General features: G+C 36.2%; 1 protein-coding gene across 2 annotated transcripts in view; it reads left to right on the top strand.

The window, feature by feature from the left end:
• The first annotated feature begins 7,530 nt into the window (after window positions 1-7,530).
• arih2 (ariadne homolog 2 (Drosophila)) overlaps window positions 7,531-19,118 on the top strand; it is a 35,339-nt gene continuing 23,751 nt past the window's right edge. The window contains exons 1-2 of one of the 2 annotated variants that reach the window (XM_030138886.1): window positions 7,531-7,648; window positions 15,890-16,411. In XM_030138886.1, coding sequence (XP_029994746.1) covers window positions 16,151-16,411 — 261 coding nt within the window. In that variant the 5' untranslated portion in view covers window positions 7,531-7,648; window positions 15,890-16,150. Of the gene's footprint in view, window positions 7,649-7,680; window positions 7,699-15,889; window positions 16,412-19,118 lie in introns of those variants that run through there. The other variant, XM_030138888.1, reaches the window with a different exon arrangement.

Here is a 19,118-nt window from a genome sequence, read left to right as displayed (position 1 = left end):
TAGGACCACGGTGACCAGATCCACCTGTTATAATTACACCACCACTGTCCCTCTAACGCAGCGGTGTCAAACGGACGGCCCAGGGACCAAAACCGGCCCACTAAAGGGTCCGATCAGGCCCAGGGGGTGAATCTGTGAAATACAAAAACTACACTAATAACAGTAACAATCAGTTTAGTTCAGGTTCCACATTTACACCAGTATGATCTAAAGTGGATCAGAACCACTAAAATAATAACAGAAGAACCCATAAATACTGACAAATACACAGTTCTGTCTTTGTTTTAGTGTAAAAAAAAAAAAAAAAAAAAGTAAACATGATAATATATCCATTTCCAAACTATCCTTTAACAAAAAAATTTGAATAATCTGATCAAATATGAACAAACTGAAAATGTCTGAAGAAAATTCAGTGTAATTTTAACAATATTCTGTCTGTTATTAAATGTTTAGTGCCTTTGTAGATCTGATCTGTTATACACACGTAGAAATGATAAGTTCAGGCAGAATATTGTCCAAATTGCACTTATTTTACTAAAGAAATTTCTGTTTTTTCTGGTTATTCACATCTTTTTTGTTTGATTGGTTTGTAAATGTCAATATTATCACAATTTAATGTTATTTTTTGCATTAAAATAAAGAGAGACATGTGGAGTAAATAATGACAAATACACATTTTTGTCTTTGTTTTAGTGTAAAAAAAAAAAAAAAGGAAAATTACATGAAAATATATCCATTTCCAAACTATCCTTTAACAAAAAAATGTGAATAATCTGAACAAATATGAACAACATAAAATGTCTTAATATGAATCTGAGTAATTGGACCAATATTCTGTCTGTTTTTAAATGTTTAGTGTATTTGCAGATCCACTGTGATCTGTATGTTTTAATGAACATGTGTAAATGATAAACTGAGGCAGAATATTGTTAAAATTCCACTTATTATTCTGAAGAAATTTCAGGTTCATGTTATTGACATTTTTTAAAGAACAGTTTATAGATGTAAACATTTTCATAATGTAATTTAACTTGTTTTTCACTCTACAACTAGAGAAAAGTTTGGAGTTGACATTATTTCTATCTTATTCTGTTATTCTTTTACTGGTTCTGATCCACTTCAGATCATATTGAGCTGAATGTGGAACCTGAACTAACATGACTTTGACGTCCTTGGTCTAAGGGGACAGATTTAGTTGAGATTTTTAAAAGTGGTCACCGAAAAATATCACTTTTGCTCAAAATTAGTCTGATGTGAATAAGCAACGGGATTTTTTGTGCCAAATTGTAGAACATGAGCATAAATATTCACTAAGGCCCAGACTTCACCATCAGTCGTCTTCTGTAACTCCAGTGTAATTTGTCACTGACACACAATGAAAAACAGAATATCATTAGTCTTATAGTGTACAGGTCATATTTTTGACCAAATTGTGAATATCTGTGTAACTTTACTCTCCTAACACGGCCGAATCATTCTGCATCATTGTCTACGACCTGAAAAAAATATGACTTAGGCAGTTCTACTATGAGGCTAACACCAGAGGAGGATTAGGGCCACTGGGAAAAAAAGGTCCAATATGTTTTTTTTAATTATTATTCTGAGAAAAAAGAATTCTGACTTTTTTTTCCTCAGAATTCTGACTTTGATCTTAGAATTCTGACTTTTCTCAGAATTCTGACCTTAATCTTTGAATTCTGACTTTTTTTCCTCAGAATAATAACAATAAAAATATATTGACTTTGATTTTTTTTCCCAGAGCCCCTAATCCTCTTCCTTTGCTAATGATATGGAGTTGTAACTTTTTAAAAATGGTAACTATAATAAAATAAAGTAAATACTGACCAATCAGAAAGGTTCAGCACTGTAAGCCCCACCCCCAGAGTTCCTGCTCAGCTTTTGTTCTCTTCCTAGCTGCGAGACTCTGACAAAACCAGCTGTTGAACCTTCAGAACACAGTTTAATCCGGGTTAACACTGTCCTGGTGGGTCACATGTGTTTGTACAACAGCAAAGTCACACAAAAACACAAAGAAATGAAAGAATCGATGCAGCAGCCGTCATGTTCGGAGTTCAAATTCATGTTTTTGCTTCTTTTTTTTTCCTATATTGTCACTTCAGTCCTCTGTTGATGTCAAGGTAAAACAGTGAAACTATTCTACACCTAACACAGACTTTAACTGATATTGTTTTATGTTTTCGGTGCCTAAACACTTTTTTGTGTCTTCTAAGTCCTTTAGCCTTCGTCTCTAAATGGAGGTGTTGCGGACCTCCATCTACTGTAAATAACTTGGATAAATACCTCACATACACTTTATAATGTCTTGCAGCTCTGGGGTCATAGTAGTAGAAGCAGAAGAGGAAGGATATACGTATTGATCTGCGTCTTCCAGTGGTGGTAAAGTCTGCATTTAGTCGACTAAAGCACGAGTGGAAAAAGCCATTAGGACTCGAACTGTATCTGGAACTATGTCAAAGAAATACTGCACCTTCATGGAATGTTTCAGACGCAGGACGTTTAGTGGAAAATGTAGAACAGGGGTCAAACTCAATTTAGTTCAGGTTCCACATTCAGCCCAATCTGACCTTAAGTAAGATAATAGCATAAATAATATAAATAATAGCATAAATAATATAAATAATAATACAAATAATAACATAAATAATTTAAATGATAACATAAATATATAAATAATAGCATAAATAATTTAAATAATAACATAAATAATATAAATAATAGCATAAATAATATGACAAATAATGAAAACTCCATTTTCTTCTCTTTGTTTTAATGCAATAAAGTAAAACTACTTTATGAAAATGCTTATATTTACAAACTATCTTTTTAACCCGAACAACCTGAAATTTCTTGACAAAATTAAGTTTATTTTACCAATATTCTGCGTCAGTTTATCGTTTATACATGTGCATGATAACATACAGATCACAGTGGATCTACAAATACACACAACATTTAATAACAGACAGAATATTGGTAAAATTGAACTCATTTTTCTTAAGAAATTTCAGGTTGTTCATATATGTTCAGGTTAGTTTGTAAATGTAAACATTTTCATGCAATTTTCCTTTTTTTTTTTGCACTAAAAGAAAGAAAAATTTGGAGTTGTTACGTATTGGTTTATATGCTGTTCTACTCTGTTTGTGGAGCCTGAACTAAAATGACTTTTATTGTTAATATCTTTAGTGTCATTTTTGTACATTTATCCCGTGGGCCGGATTGGACCCTTTGGCGGGCTGGTTTTGGCCCACGGGTCGTATGTTTGACACCCCTGATGTAGAAGTTTGTAGATGCTCAGATGCTAGATCTGATGTTTCATGTGAAAAAGTCAGATCCAGGTTCGTTCTTTCCAGGCTGTGAACATACGGAACTGTTTTCCTGCAGCGTCTTCATGACCTTCTATCGTCTGAAAACCTGAACTCACTTCATTTCTTCTGTCTTTTCCTGGTTTTCTCTGCTCTCTTTTCTGAATCCTGTTCCTCCAGGTCGTCACATTTTCATTAACACAAACCGTCATGTTTTAAGTCAAAATCCGCTTTTGAGTCGATACGACCGAGTTCTTATTGTTGAGATTAGACAAAAATACACTGACTTTTCTTTATTTTGTCTCGTTTTTTTTTTTTTTTTCGACTGATTTGTCACGTTCTAGTTATTTCACATGTATCTGTCACATTTTTCATGTTTTGTATAATTGTAAATTCAGCCACAGCAGACGGTAGCTGCGATTAAACGTTTTTTGCAACAGAAGAATAAGTATTTTTGTAATCATAAAGTTCTGGAAAAGTGAAAATTTTGTCTTGTTTTGTTTTAATTGCAGTCCTTGATACTGAATTGAGCTTAGATTCACTGATTTTCTCCATCGATGGCACAGGTTGAATAGTTTAAGTTCAGTTCACTGGAAAATATCCAATAGTTTTCTGGTGTTTTTTTTTTTTAATTATTCTTTTTATTTTACCTTTATTTAACCAGGAAGTCCCACTGAGGTTAGAAATGTTGACCTGTCCAAGGTAGTATGGACATTTTTTTGTGCCAAAATATTCAAACAAAACTTTTTATTTCTCAACATAAATATGAATTTGACAAACAAAAACAAAAGGACATGTTGTGAAAAGAGCAAAATGCCAATACTTTATACAATAACAGATGATTTTTTGGCAAGTTATAGGTTTTGATTTTTGCGAGTACTTTTTTTGTTTTTGCTTGGGTGAGTTTTATTCTCTGTCAAATTCATATATTTTATTTGAGAATTAAAAAGTTTCGTTTGAATATATCGGCACAAAAATAATTCCATAAAGTATCAGCCATACAAAATCCAAACAACATAAAACACATGAAACACAATGAACAATAAAACACAATAACAACTATTCAACTGTAATGGCATCAAGAAAAACAGTGACGTTCTTCCTTCATTCTCCAGGATATTTTTAAAATCATTAATAGAAATTAATGTATGCAGTTTTACAATGTTTTGAAGATTATTCCACAACTATGGTGCATGATGGGAAAATGCTGTTTTTCCAAAGTCTGTCCGAACTCGGGGAACACTCCAAGGTTCTAATAGTTTGGGGTTTTTCATTATAGTTTAGTTTTATTTAGTCTTGACTTTTTTTTTTCTCTAATTCAGTTCATTTTAATTAGTCTTTAGAGCAGATTTGCTAGTTTTTATTAGTTTTTGTTTTTTTCTAAATGTTTAGTTTTAGCATTAGTTTTAGTTTTTTCATATCTTTTATCTTCTTCACTGTGGTATTCAAAGAAATAACTTTAGTCTCCATGTTTCCAGGTAGAGTGGGGACAAGAAGATGACTGTAAACCACAGGTGATGAGTGGTGACGAACTGTGACCGTATGGAGCTAAAATTGCTTGAGGGAAATAAATCGATTTCACATCAATCTGACATTGACAAAGACAAAAATGAAGGGAATTTTATCAATAATTTTTATACATTTTAGTTAGTTTTGTAAACGCACAATACAGTTTCAGTTATTGTTTTTTCTTTTAATTATAGTTTTATTTCAATTAGCAATAATTTTTTTTTTTTTATTCTAGTTTTTGTCATTTCGTTAGTTGTCATTAACGATAATAACCTTAGAACAGTCAAAAACAACCACTTGGAGGAACATAGATGGAAACTATTAGAGCTAACAGAAAGAAGATTACTGAGGCATTCTGGGAGTTTATCCAGCAGAACTTTATAGATGAGCATAAACCAGTGTTTTTGTCTACAGAGGGTTTGAAATGTAGTCGTTTTAAATGACAGATGGATCAGTATGATCAATGTGATGGATATCACATCACATTGATCAATGTGATGGATCAATGGATCAGATGGATCAATATGATCAATGTTTTACTGAGACCAGGAGCCAAACACCAACTTAACCCACAAAGACCCAGTGTGACATTCGTGTCAGTTCCCAAATGAATTTCTCTCTATATTTAACCATCCTTAACTGGTTTATCACCATCTATTACAATATTATCTTCTGTATTTTGTGTTTTTTTTCTGTGAAAATCAGGTACTTTCCAACATTTAACATGTAGATGTTCATAAAAGCTCAGAATAAAGTTGAGGATTATTATATCAAAAATAGAGAAAACTGAAGAAAAAGTGACTTTTTTAGCAAAATCTCTCATTAACTGAACAAAAACCCAGTGTGTCCATCCACTGTCATTGATCCAACTCCATGGGTTTTACTGGCGAATCAATGTTGTAAAAGATGACTGTGTTTCCACGGTAACTACGGAGCCTCTGAACGTCCAAATGGGTCATATCTGATGACCATGAAAAGATGAAGAACTGTATTTTACACCAATTATTGACATGGATCGATAGGATTAGTGGATCAGCAGGTATGAAACAGTTTAGTTCAGTAGATGGTTTGGTTTGGCAGGAACTGTTTGGGTCTTTAAGGGTTAAGGAATCACTGATGGGCCGGTCCCTGGTCTGTTCTCAAAGTCCTTTCTTCTGCTTCATCACTGAACAGCCGCTGCATTAGATGCTGATGTATGTTCCTCCTCAGAAATTCACAACCAATTACCTGTGCATTAACCTCAGGGGCTCAACGCTGTCGACTTCACTCTGATGCCGCAGAGAAGCCGCAGAGTCTAATGCACTGTTTACCAAACCGAGGTTCAGAGATAAAGAACCCAGCAGCGGAGGGTTCCATCCAGTACACAGGAGTGTCTAATTAAACTCCTTTATGTCATTTTCATTTTCCAAAATGGACTAAACAGATTTTATTCATTATTATTTTCCAATTACAACTTTCCTGGAGGAATAAAACATCTCAAAACTCTACAAACCCTTGACGACACTGAATTCAGAACCATTTTAATATGTTCTGATATATTATTAATTTTATTTATATCAATGCCTGAAGAAAAGTACTATACATTTTGTTGTATAAAACCAATTCTGAAAAGTTGTGCATCTTTATTAATCTTAGCAAATGGAGAGTTACAATTCTGTTCATATTCAATTAACCAGATTACACATTTTTCCAAAAATAAAATACAAGTTAAGATGTATATGAACAAAACTGAATGCCAGTAATTCTCTGTGCTTAAAAATTACAATACAAATCAAAATCTGGGAAAAGTTTACATAAGAAATAATTTATTAAATAAAAAAAAAAAAAAAAAAGTCCATCTCCAGATGTATTTATGATAGTGATAATAATAATAATAATAATAATAATAATAATAATTATTATTATTATTATTATTATTATTATTATTACTATTACTATTATTATTATTATTATTATTATTATTATTATTATTATTATTATTAATAGAATTATTTCCAGTAATGACAGACATTTAACCATTGTCTTACAATGAGGTTTTCTTTATAAATGTATTTGAATTGGTTCAATAAAGGCATGAAAGACAGAAAAACAGGTAAGTAAATTTATTTTTAAGTATATAATGATGAATGCTTAATTTCAGGGATAAATAGTAACAAATACAAAATGAACAGAAAATACCATCGGTTTTGGAATCAGTCAGATTCTCATGTTAAGTACCAATTTCGACCCAAACTTTTTTTAGATTATTGCATTAATACTTTATTTATTGGATCTTGTTTAAAGATCACAGCAGTCCTCATACAAAGTATGAGCACATTTACTTCATGAAAAAAAAGGATTAAAAAAAATAGTCTGCTATTTTACTTAGTATATTTTTTAATGTCTGTTTATATTTGGAATTGCATTTTCTCCAAGTACGTTTTCAGTTCTTGATATAAAATTCTTAAAAAGAGTAAAAAAAAAAAAAAAAAAAAGCACTTTTCACTATTGATATTGTTTTTGCAACAAAGGAAAAGTTTGTCTTTTTATTGTCTGAATACAAAACTGAACCGGAGGATACCAGTATTAGAAATCAGACTAAAACAATATTAATAATATTAAAATAAATGACCTATTTGTTTACTTGTTTGTTTGTTTGTTTGTTTGTATGGAGCGGCGTGTGGGCCGGATGTGACGTCACTGATAAGTACCCCCGTACCTACAGCTTCCGGCTTCAGCCCAGCGGACTCAGTGTAAAATTGCTGTTTCCCGTGTTTCCACGTTCGGCTGAAGGCTCCAGTGTGTCACCGCGGACCGAGCCAGCGCCGCCCAGAGAGGTAAACCCCGCAGGTTTACGCCGGTGCGAACGGACGCCCCGGTTGTTTGTGTGTGTGTGTTTACTCCGGAGCCGTACGGGGCCTTGTTTACATCTCAATCCCCGGGCTAGAGTGTGTGAGAGGCGGGGGCACAGTGGGAGGGAGCGCCGAGCGGAGGGGGAGGCTAACCCGGTCCGCTTTTATTTCACCGGTTCTAGTCCCGGGAGTCTGCACTGACAACTTCTACGAGTTCGTTCTGATAAAAAAACAACATTTAAAGACGGTAAACTGGAGGGTTTAGCTCCGCTGCTCAGTAAAACTACCACCACGTTAGCCCACAAGCTAACTCTGCTAACAGTTCGCTAGCAGGATGCCGTTACGGGACTCCACGGCCGTTTCTGGATCCAAACGCCGGTTTCCAGCGACAAACAAACGGCGTCTTAATCTGGTCCAGAAGTCACGTAGCCCCATTCCCTCAAGGCGTGTTATCGAAGCCGTGCTGAGTCGCTGTAATATATTAGCTTAGCGAGATGTGTGTCACCCAGTTCGGAGCCTATTTTTAGCCGGGACCGGGCGGAATGCGAGCTTTCGTCTGTCGCTGGGCTGGCACCGGGGCCGGCTGGCAGGAAACCCCCGGTCAACCTTGTTTTCTGTCCAGGTGGATATTTGCGAAGTCACATTTGGGCTCCGGTGCCAGCAGACTGATTTGATGGGGGTGTTGTGGACTCAAATTAGGGTCAGTGAGATTCAGAGCCTGTCACTGGAAGGAGCAGAGGACGTGTTTAGGTCTGCTAAAAGTACTGACAAAACACTGAGAAAACAGGATAGAAGTTCTGCATTCGAGCCCTTACTTCAGTAAAATAATGTATTATCAGCCACATCTAGATAAAGTATGAAAACCCTAAGTAAATGCAAAGGTTAGGTGTTGAACTCAAGTAATTTATGCACAGCAGAAGAAAAAAAATCATGTTAAGTTAACTGGGAGGACATCAAAACTAAACCAAATTACTGTTTCTGGATCTGACACTTGTAAAAGAAATCCTCTGTTTCTCTGTTTAGTTCATGTGATCTCTAACTTTTCCAAACTTTAGAGCATAGATATGATAGTACCAATATGATATGATATTTTATATTTTTTTTGATTTTAGAAATCCAACATTTTCTTGCAGGATGACTTTAAAACCCCCACCTTGTTTACCTCCCATGAAAATTGTGAAATTTCTGTAATGGTCTAAAGTTAAGTGCTTAGGGTCGTAGCCTCATACCCCACATTCTAGCGATCTGGTCCTAACATTGTATGAAGATGTTTTGAGTCACGATCCAGGATCTGAATCAGAATTTTCTCACCTCTTATAAAATGTAGGCGAGTCACAGTCAAATTATTTGCCTTTATTTTCTCAGAAGGTTTAGTCTGTGTGCGATGCTTTTGGTTGTTGTATCTCTGCATTTTTACATAATTTTGGACTGATGTTACAATATTTCATAACAATCGGGTTGAATTAAATATTAGTTCACATGTTCCTAACTTGACATTTATCTGTGAAGCTGCAGTGTTTGATTAATTGCGCTGAGACAAATTGTTTCCAATAGAAAGGTACGCTTAGAAATAACTGAGAGTCAGAGGTTGGACCAGCAGATTCCAGATTTAAAGCAGTTCTTTACTGTCTGAAGTCATCATTTGATCAATTATTTTTTCATCAGCAAAAACATAACACAAATCATGCAGGTTAAAGCCACTGACACCCAACACTTGAATGTAGGGCTGCACGATACCTGAAAAAACTGAGATTGTGATTTTTAAAATTTTTTTTTAACCCTGCGATATATATTGCCATATGAAATAGCTGTGTGGTGCTGAGGTAAATGGTCAAACAAATTAGTTGTGTTTCCTCTCGTGTCAACAGGTGCAAGACACTATCGACACAGAACACATGTTTCAGTTTCATCCCTCTTGTAGCTGAAATGATTCTAGATAACTGATGTTGCTTTTCTTTTTGGCACTAAGTCTTCGTTTACAGTGATTTTTCTCTTGTCTGTTGCTCATTTTCAATGTTGTTACCAGCGACTCACTCCATGTGTAGGGGGCGTGGTCTGCTCTGGCAAACTGATTAAGAACAACTGTGATTGGTGGATCGCTGCGTGCAGTGTGTGTCAGGTACCCAGGTTGAAATGAGATGAGTTCATTAGCCTCCTACATTCCAGGACCTGCGATGTGACTATTGCGCACACGTACATCGCGATGATGATGTTCAAATGATATATTGTGCAGCTCTACTTGAATGCATCATCAGTACTCAAGAATCCTAAAAACTGAACAGAAATCATCTTCTATTACTCTGAGTCTGACTTCTGAGACCACTATTATATATTTTTAATCACAGAATTTGTACAAACTCAAGTGAAAAATTGATCATACGACAAATCGGGGAGAGAATGAGCAGCCAGGTAAGTATTTGATTAGAAAGTGCTTTAAAAAAAATCAAGCTGCCAGAGTCTGTAATATAAACGGCGTGATATCATGACTCGTGTAAATATACATGCCACTTTTTCTGTTTAATTTTTTTTTTAATTGAAGTGTATACAAGAGAAACAATGGTGCTTACATATACCAGGGCAGACTGATGTCAACATTAACCATGTTTGTATGCACCATTAGGTTTAGATTAGCATATTTTTAAGAACAAATAACAATGAAACTCGACAAACAATACAATGAAAAGAATATTAAGACATAGATACATGCCACTTTTTGATTGGTGTGTTATCTGTATACAATATAAGCTTTCCATGTGTATGTTCATGCCGTTACACCCCCCCACCCCACCTGAATTGATGCCTCAAATACCACGCACTGGGGTTAGGGTTATGTGAACTGGAGATCTTGGTGCAAATTGACATGCAATCAAATGGCATTGAGTAACACGTGAAAGGTCAAAAATGCTTAGGTATAGCACACCAAATGCCATAAGAACTGGCGTGACATACAACACGATTTATTGAGATCAGTCTGTGTATCTACACAATGTTAGAATCTGCAGAACACGTCAGCACAAAAACATCAGAAAAACAGTCAGGATCCCTTTCTGTTGCGTTGCAAATTCAAGCATTTTTGAATTGAGACACGTCCACATTTTTTCAGCATCGAAAAAGACTTGGTTTTTAGCTGCAAACTTTTGAATTCCTTCAGAAGCTCGTATTCCTATCATCTCTGCCTTGGATCCATATGGTGTCTGTTGGCTGTGCATTAGTTCATGGATTTAAATCACACATGCCTCAAAATTGGGCTCTTCTCCAGGAAATAAAGCTGAATGAAAGCTGTAAGAGTTTTCACATAAAAGTATTTACACAGTCCAAAGACCTCTGAAGTATGTGCCCTCCACCTGATACCATGATTAATTAGTTTGAGTGGAAGACGAATCTAATCTGATCAAATCAATCAGTGGTGTAAGAAGATAAGACAAAGAGATCTGTCACTTAATAAAAGGCAGCGCTACAGTAGAATATAGTAACACAACAGTGCTTATTATCAGCAAATTAACTGAAAGCATCAGTCTCCACATGTCGTTCATCTCTTATTTTATGTGTAAATGAGGACAATAGTGTGATCTAATGGTCCAGCTTCTAAACAACACTATATGGACAAAAGTATGTGGACACGTTGAATTCAGGTGTTTCTTTTCTAACAGGGGTCTGGGATACAAAACAATAAGACTAATGTCAGAATATAGTTTTATATTATGGGATGAATATCATTACATTGGTTAGTTTGGGTTAAATTGTTATCTTTGTTTCCAAAATGCCTCAGAGATGGTTTTTACTTAAGTTCTCTCAACATTGATTTAGTTTTTTATATCCATGACTCTGATTTTAAATGTTCTTCCTCTGCATTTCTCAAATATTTTTCCTGCTCTGACTGTATATAATAATTTTCAACTTCAACTAACCATCTACTTCCTTCACATCTCACTGAGGAAGAAAAATCTACCATTAAACTTTAAGGAAATACTTATGTTTTTATGTCAAATCATCATGAACAGGACGTCCTACAGCTGTAGACAATGATGTGTCCAAATACTTTTGTCTATATAGTTCATGAACATTAATATTTCCTTAAAGTTTAAGGAATTCAGTGTGTCCGAATACTTTTGTCCATATAGTGTATAATTACTTGTCAGCGTATGGACTGTACAATGCATTTTAATAATAATAATAATAATAAATAAATAAATAAATAGCATTATGTTTTCGTGTAAACTCACCGTCCATGTCTACACACTAAAGGACAGCTGTCTGAATATCTAACGTGATGTCTGTATGTCGCTGTTTTCCTTAACTTGCTTTAATTTGTAAGAGTCTGATGCTGCACATTAATGCCAGAAAACTCACAAAGTGCATTTGTGTTCAGAGAGTAACTGCTTTCATTGCGTTGCCAAAGAACAGGGAAAAAATGGCTATAAAAATCACATCATCTGTGTTGGAGCTGGAAAGTCCCACAGCGAGCGGAGCAGCCATGTTCAGTGACATGCAGGAGTCCTTTCTGAATAAAGATTGGAATTAAGAACCGGTTCCAAATGGTCTGATCGGTCACAGTCTTACGCCTCCGAGCTAATTAAATGCTTGTATCGATGCTGGTGTGCTTTTCTGACACTGGGATTTTCTTTCTATATGTAGTAGCTCTGCTTTTCACTCTTTATTTTTGCTCAATGAAAGACTTTTTTTCTTATATTTTTCCCAGTGCACCAGCAGTTTGTTTATGAGTGCAGGTGTTGATTTTTAGTCACGTACCACACTGTGCAAAAAGTCACCGTTGGGTTTGTTGTTTTACTGAAACTGCACTTCACCGCCTGTTTCATCAAGATACAGCTGGAACATACAGGAAATATATGACAACAAAAATATGAGAAGCTTTATGGGGTGAAAAAAGAAGACAGTCTAAGTGTAAAGAAGAGCTGTGGACCCAGTAGATTTCATCCTGTACTCATTCTAGACAGAGGTCACAGCAAATACGGGCTTTTGCTTTTAGAGACCCTTTAGTAGTTGAGTTTTTTCATGCTTTTGACCCCAGTGTGCATGCCATTCCTGCAGTTTCTTGTTTCATCTTGACAGATACCCTGTATGTCCAAAAGTATGTGGACACGTTGAATCCAGGTGTTTCTTTTCTAACAGGGGTCTGGGATCCAGAACAATAATGACTAATATCAGAATATAGTTTTATGTTATGGGGTAAACATTATTGCATTGGTTAGTTTGGTTTAAATTCTTATCTTTGTTTCCAAAATGGCTCAGATGGTTTGGACTGAATTTCTCTCAACATTGATTTGTTTTCTTCTTATCCATGACTATGATTTTAAATGTTCTTCTTCTCAGTTTTTTAAATATTTGCCCTGCTCTGACTGTAAATACACATTTTCTTCCACATCCAACCATCTACTTTCATCACATCTGACTGAGGAACAAAAATCTACTCTTAAACTTTAAGGAAATATTGATGTTTATAAACTCTATTGGCATAAATATGTGGACACATCATGTCTACAGCTGCAAGATGTCCTGTTCATGAGGATCAGACAGAGAAACATCAATATTTCATTAATGTCCATTAGGGGTGTAACGGTGCACTTGTTTTGGTACAATATGGAGGTGTTCTGAATGAATACATGTAGCCTTTGTGAAGAACACAAACACTCACCGTTAGTTTCCACACAAACCTTCCACCACTGCTGAATTCTCAGCACCATTGTAAAAAAAGAAATAAATTAAACACTTTATTCTGAGGCTGGGGTGCCGACTGCGCGGGGGGGGGTAGGTATAAACATGACAACACAGAGTATAACAGAGGCATATAAGCCAGGTCGGACATTTGAAGTGGACATGTCCCCACAAAGCTCAATTTTTCTGACCACGCAGACTCTGCAGTATTGAAAATGTATCAAACCGAAGACCCCTGAACCGAAAACGCACCAAACAGAAATTTTTCGGTACCGTTACACCCCTGATGTCCAATCTGTGTTGGGAGAAATGAAGTAAAAACCATCTATGAGTCTCATAACAAGCACAGGTTATGGTATTATTTTACTGGTCTGATCCACTGGAGATTAAACTGGGCTGAATGTGGAACCTGAACTAAAGCGAGTCTGACATCCCTGATCTACATGATCTGAATCACTGACTCTGAACTTCTCAAACCTAGAAACTCGATGCTTTATCTGTTTGTATAATGAGCTTATTTGAAAAATGATCAGTGAAACTTACATTGTTGATATTAAAGTTCACTTTCGCTTGATCTGGCGCATTTGTTAAACTGTAAAGAGACTTCAGAGACACTCTGTATTTTTTTTCCTGCCGTAAATATAAATAAGAGCCATTGTTTTTTTGCAGTTCATAATCTGACTAGTTGTTATAGTAGTCAATGACTATTTGACTATTGTAATAGTCATTTGTGGCAGCCCTAGTTGAGTCTAGATTTGGCTTGTGTTTCTCTTCTCCCAAAAGCTAAAGGATCTCCAGCTAATCCTCTAAACTGTGACATTAAGCCTTGGCCCGCCCCTTGTGTCCTGCACATGTTTTACAGCTATATGTTGGATTAAAATGTGCAGCTGTTGTTAAATCCTGCCTTTGTGAAGCTCAGGATGCAACTTAAAGGAGAGAATAAGAGGCAGAGTGGAAGTAGAGGTGGAGGTGGAGGTTCGCTGTGGTTCAGTCTGTAGAAAAGCAGAGTCAGTGGGTGAGTGGGTCGGCTGGGGCTGTGATCTGATCCACTGGGCAGACTCACAGGGAGGGACAGACCTTGGACCCGGTCCAGCGACGGCCCATGGCCTCTGGATCACCGCGAACTGCACTCACAGCCTGCAAAGAAAATCTAGTGTTTGTCCGCAGGCCCTGCTGAGGAATGAACGCCAGAGCCAGGAGCTGCTCTGTTTGGACGTTGAGCTCGGTTTAATCTGAGACGACAGTAGAAAACCAACAGACAGATGAGGCTAAAGGTTCAGCAACAAATAAATACATCTCAGCACATGTTTATGTCAAATATTAGAGGCATGTCATAGTTTAAGACATCTAGAAATGCAGGCCAGTTTATTTTGTCAAAAAGAAAAATATTTTATGTTCAACAAACCATTTGACAATTTGTCTTCGTCAGATGGACTCAAGTAGGGCTGGGCGATAAAACGATAACCATATATATTGCGAAATAACTTTTCCTCAATGGAAATATGAGACATGCTCGATACAATTTTGATAGAATTTATTCGTCCATGTTTTGACAGACGTGAGAACAGTCAATCATAATTAAGTAGCGCTGCACTGAACCAATCACACTAGAGCCTGAAGCCAGACCAGTTGAAAACCGCTGTTCTATTGTATATATTCTTTTTTTTTTTTTAATACTTTATTTTTATTGTTTAATTTCTAAACAATACAGAACAATTATAAGGGACATTTGGGATACAATGACCATAAAAAACCTTTGTGACTAACAGTTTCATAAATGTGATGTTGAAATGAAAATTATTCATTTTTTCCATTCATCCTGACTCTGCTCTTCTTCAGTTTCAGTCTATGGGTCTGAATCTCCATCTCAAATATTCTATTCATGATTTCTATCCAGTCGTTAGTTGTAGGTGGTTCTAATCTGCACCATTTTTTTGGTAATAGCCTTTTTACAGGCTGATAATAGTATTTTAAACAAATATCTATCATTTGTTGTTACATTATTACCAATAATACATGCGGAATACATCACAAAACATGTTTTAGGGATTGCATAACCCAATATCTTAATTGTTCAATATACATGATCCCAAAATGATGCAAGTTTAGGGCAAAACCAGAAGACATGAGCATGATTTACACTGATGTCTCCACATTCTGTCCAATAAGGTTGAACTCTGGACATGTATGTAGCTGTAATTTTAGGAGTTATGAAAAATCAAATTATATTTTTTCCAGCATGTTCCCTCTATATTCTTGAAGAAGCATTTGAGTGTTGAATGCTCCAGATATTGACCCATTCCTCCTCTGAGACACACATTCGTAGTTCTGTTTCCCATTTCTGTTTCACATCCAAAGCGTTACAACCTCTTTTCTCCATTAAATGCTTGTAAAGACAAGATATAATTTTGTATTTTTTAGAATGATATACTCCAATAATCATTTTTACCAGCTCATTGTTATTAGAATCAATAATGTGCTTTATTATAGTATTTATTCTATATTAATAGTGTGTCTTGTTGTTTTTTTCCTCCTTTTTTTTCTGCTCCTCAGTCCTTTTCTCTCTTCAGATCGCCCTGTTCCCACTTTTCCAAATGACTGACGGGGAGTGTGACTTCTTCTGCTTCTTCCGCTGCTGCTGAGGTCGCGGGCTGCGCCTCAGACAGACGGACGTTCAGGGTGTCTCTGGACAGAAACACGGACAGGCAGGGGGTAGGCGGAACTTCGAACGAACCATTTCAGCCAATCAGGCCGCTGGGATCCGACAGGTAGGCGGGCCGTCTACCTGTCTGGGTGATTGAGTCAGCCGAGTGGATGTCTGTGGACATGAACAGCCAGGCGTCGGACAGCAACGAGGAAGACTTCGGGGTGAACTCTGAAGAAGAGGAGGACGATGGGGGAGAGGAGGAGGATCAGGGAGACATTCAGGACTACTACGACGGCGTGGCCAGCGACGTGGAGCAGCAAGGCGCCGACTCCTTCGACCCGGAGGAGTACCAGTTCACATGTCTGACCTACAAAGAGAGTCAGAGGGTCTTAATGGACGAGGTCAACCTGGTGGCCGTTGCGCTCAAGGTGGGTGGGGTCTAAAACAGATGCGTCAATCTCAGATTAGGTCAGGAGCCACATTCAGCCCAATGTGATCTGAAACAGTCCAGACCATAGTGTAAGAACCTAGGAAGAAAAACTCTGAATTCTTCTGTTTGTTTTCGCGCTAAAAAGTAGAAGTGCAGCTTTACAAATATTCTACCTCAGTTTATCATTTACACATTAAAATGTACAGATCACAGTGGATCTACAAACACACAAAATATTTAGTAACAGAATATTGGTCAAATTCCACTTATTTTTAGGTTCATTGTTGTTTAGGTTATTCATATTTTTGTGAAAGAGAGTTTGGAGTTGTAAACATTTTCATCATGTAATTTTACTTTTTTCACTCTGAAACAAAGAGAACAATTTGAGTTGTCATCATTTATAGGCTTTTATGTTTTTATTTTGCTATTTAACTTTTTTTTGCATTTCATCAACTTGAGCCATAAACAAAAATACCAAATGCTCAATAACTGTAATATTTTTAACCCCTTAAATGCCATATTTATAATGTAAACAAACCATGTTTTTAATGCAAAAACACAAAAAACTTTTTTTCAGTATTCTACATAAAAATTGGATTAGTTATTTTTTATTTTTGCAATCTAGCATATGTCAGTGATTAGCAGTATCATTGGTTAATATGCATGATTTTTTTGTGATAGGTCATTTTGTACTTACTTGGTAGAAGGGTGTTAGTCTAGGAATTTAACACTGTTTACAATGTGCTGATTTTAGTGGATGGGTCAGAATTTAAAAAGTCATGCACAAATGAACAACTTCTGAATTCTGAACTTAAACTAATTGTGAAAAATAAAATGACCTTTAATAATATGAAGTGTAAAGTGTGGATAATATGCTCACCTGGACACCGGACCGCTCACAGCAGCATTTTTTAGTAGAAACATTGACATTTGTGCCGAGATTTGAAGCTGATGTTTTTGAGAAACGCTGAAGAGGATGAATTGAGTTTATTATTCTATAAATAACAGATCCCGTCTCACTGCTACACATTGAAATTACAGACTTATGGATGTTTTTTGGTTTTTTTTTTCCAGAATATTTTTATTGAGGTTTACAATCATGAAATCACAGCATTCACTTCAGTCACAATTTTCCCTCCTTTACGTATTTGTACCATTTTAATTCAAAGCGAAAATAATAAAAATGAATAAATAACAGCATACAAAACATCAAACAGAGCTTTCCTTTTGACAGTGGTAGTTCAACTAAACAAAAATCAGAGTCCACTGCAATCCTCTGTGTCCAGGTTATACAATATAAAAAAAAAAAACCACCATATAAAACCAGAAACTGCAATTCATATAATGTTAACAGTCGACTGAACTGTCTATTTGGTCGAACTCTTTGACATAGTTTATGAAGGGTCTACAAATTTGTTCAAATTCTTCTGTTTGGCATTCTGAATGTAGGTTATTCTTTCTAATGGAAGGCTAGACATCATCTGATTGAGCCACTGGGTGGTTCTGGGTTTGTTGGTGTTTTTCCAATTCTGTGCAATACATGGTTTGGCAGACAATAGACTGACATCTATAAATGTGCATTCACTTTAACTATAGCTATGTTTATCTGGATAAATAGCTAAAAAAAATACCATGGGGTGACTTAAGAATGTTTTTACTTCTCATTCTCTTTTGGGTTTAAAACTAATGTGCACATTTACCAATTGACCAATTCAAGCAGCAATAAAAAGAGATATACCGAAAGAAGCTGCATTTAGTTGATGACAACAAAAATCAAATTCTTTCAATAACAGTAACCTGATGTTGAACCATCTGGAATCAGTTTACATTCACATTAGAAAAGGTCACGTTGGAGGCCCTCTTTGATTTTCTACAGAGTTCTAATCATTTCCAAAGCTGAATATTTCAGTATGTGTCAGTGTTACACCATCAGAGGATGGGTTCCAGATAAACTCCTCTGATCCTCAGACGTCTACAGTAGTTTTTCCTTTGGCAGACTTCAGATCTGGCTCAGTCTAGATCTGGTTCTTGGTGCTCACTCTTAGACTTACGTGGTGTTTAGTTAAAACAAGCGTTACCTTCTGTTTCCCACAGATGAAACTTTGAGCTGCACAGTACTGGAAAAACTAAGATAGCGGTGTATAGTCTTTGTCTAATAGAGACGTCCAGATTTGAATTGGATCACTTATTTTTTAGGATTTTTTTCATCCTGGCATATGTCAATGATTAACAGCAACTTTGGTTAATATACATTACTAGCGCGTTGACCCATGGGGAACCAGGGGTCATATTAATACTGATATGTAGGGACTGAAGTTAGCAAATGCATTGTTCCTGTTTTCAACTTCATTTCCCCATCATGCAGCGTAAGGCTATTGTATCCAAAATTACTAATATCCCCCAAAATATTCGTCCTGTCAACTTGCTGAGATATTTAAGGTGGAGACGGGACTATTCCTCAACTTTAGGAACCAAACTGGACAGTTAAAAACTAGGGATGTCCCCATCCCATTTACAGATTGGTATCGGCTGCTGAGCTGGCATTTTTCAGAAGATCGGATCGGATTTAGTCATGAGATTGGGATGATCCAGACCCGGTTCTGGGGTGGGGGGTAAACAAATGTCCTACCCCCTCTAATTAAAGTTTCTGAAGGTAGGGGAAGGAAAAATGATCTGCACAACAGCAGGAGGCTTAGAGGAATTAG

Source organism: Sphaeramia orbicularis, chromosome 7, assembly GCF_902148855.1.
Source record: "Sphaeramia orbicularis chromosome 7, fSphaOr1.1, whole genome shotgun sequence".
NCBI classification, from domain to species: Eukaryota; Metazoa; Chordata; class Actinopteri; order Kurtiformes; family Apogonidae; genus Sphaeramia; species Sphaeramia orbicularis.
The sequence above is the reverse complement of the archived record's forward strand: the minus strand, read 5'-3'. Positions and strand labels throughout refer to the sequence as shown.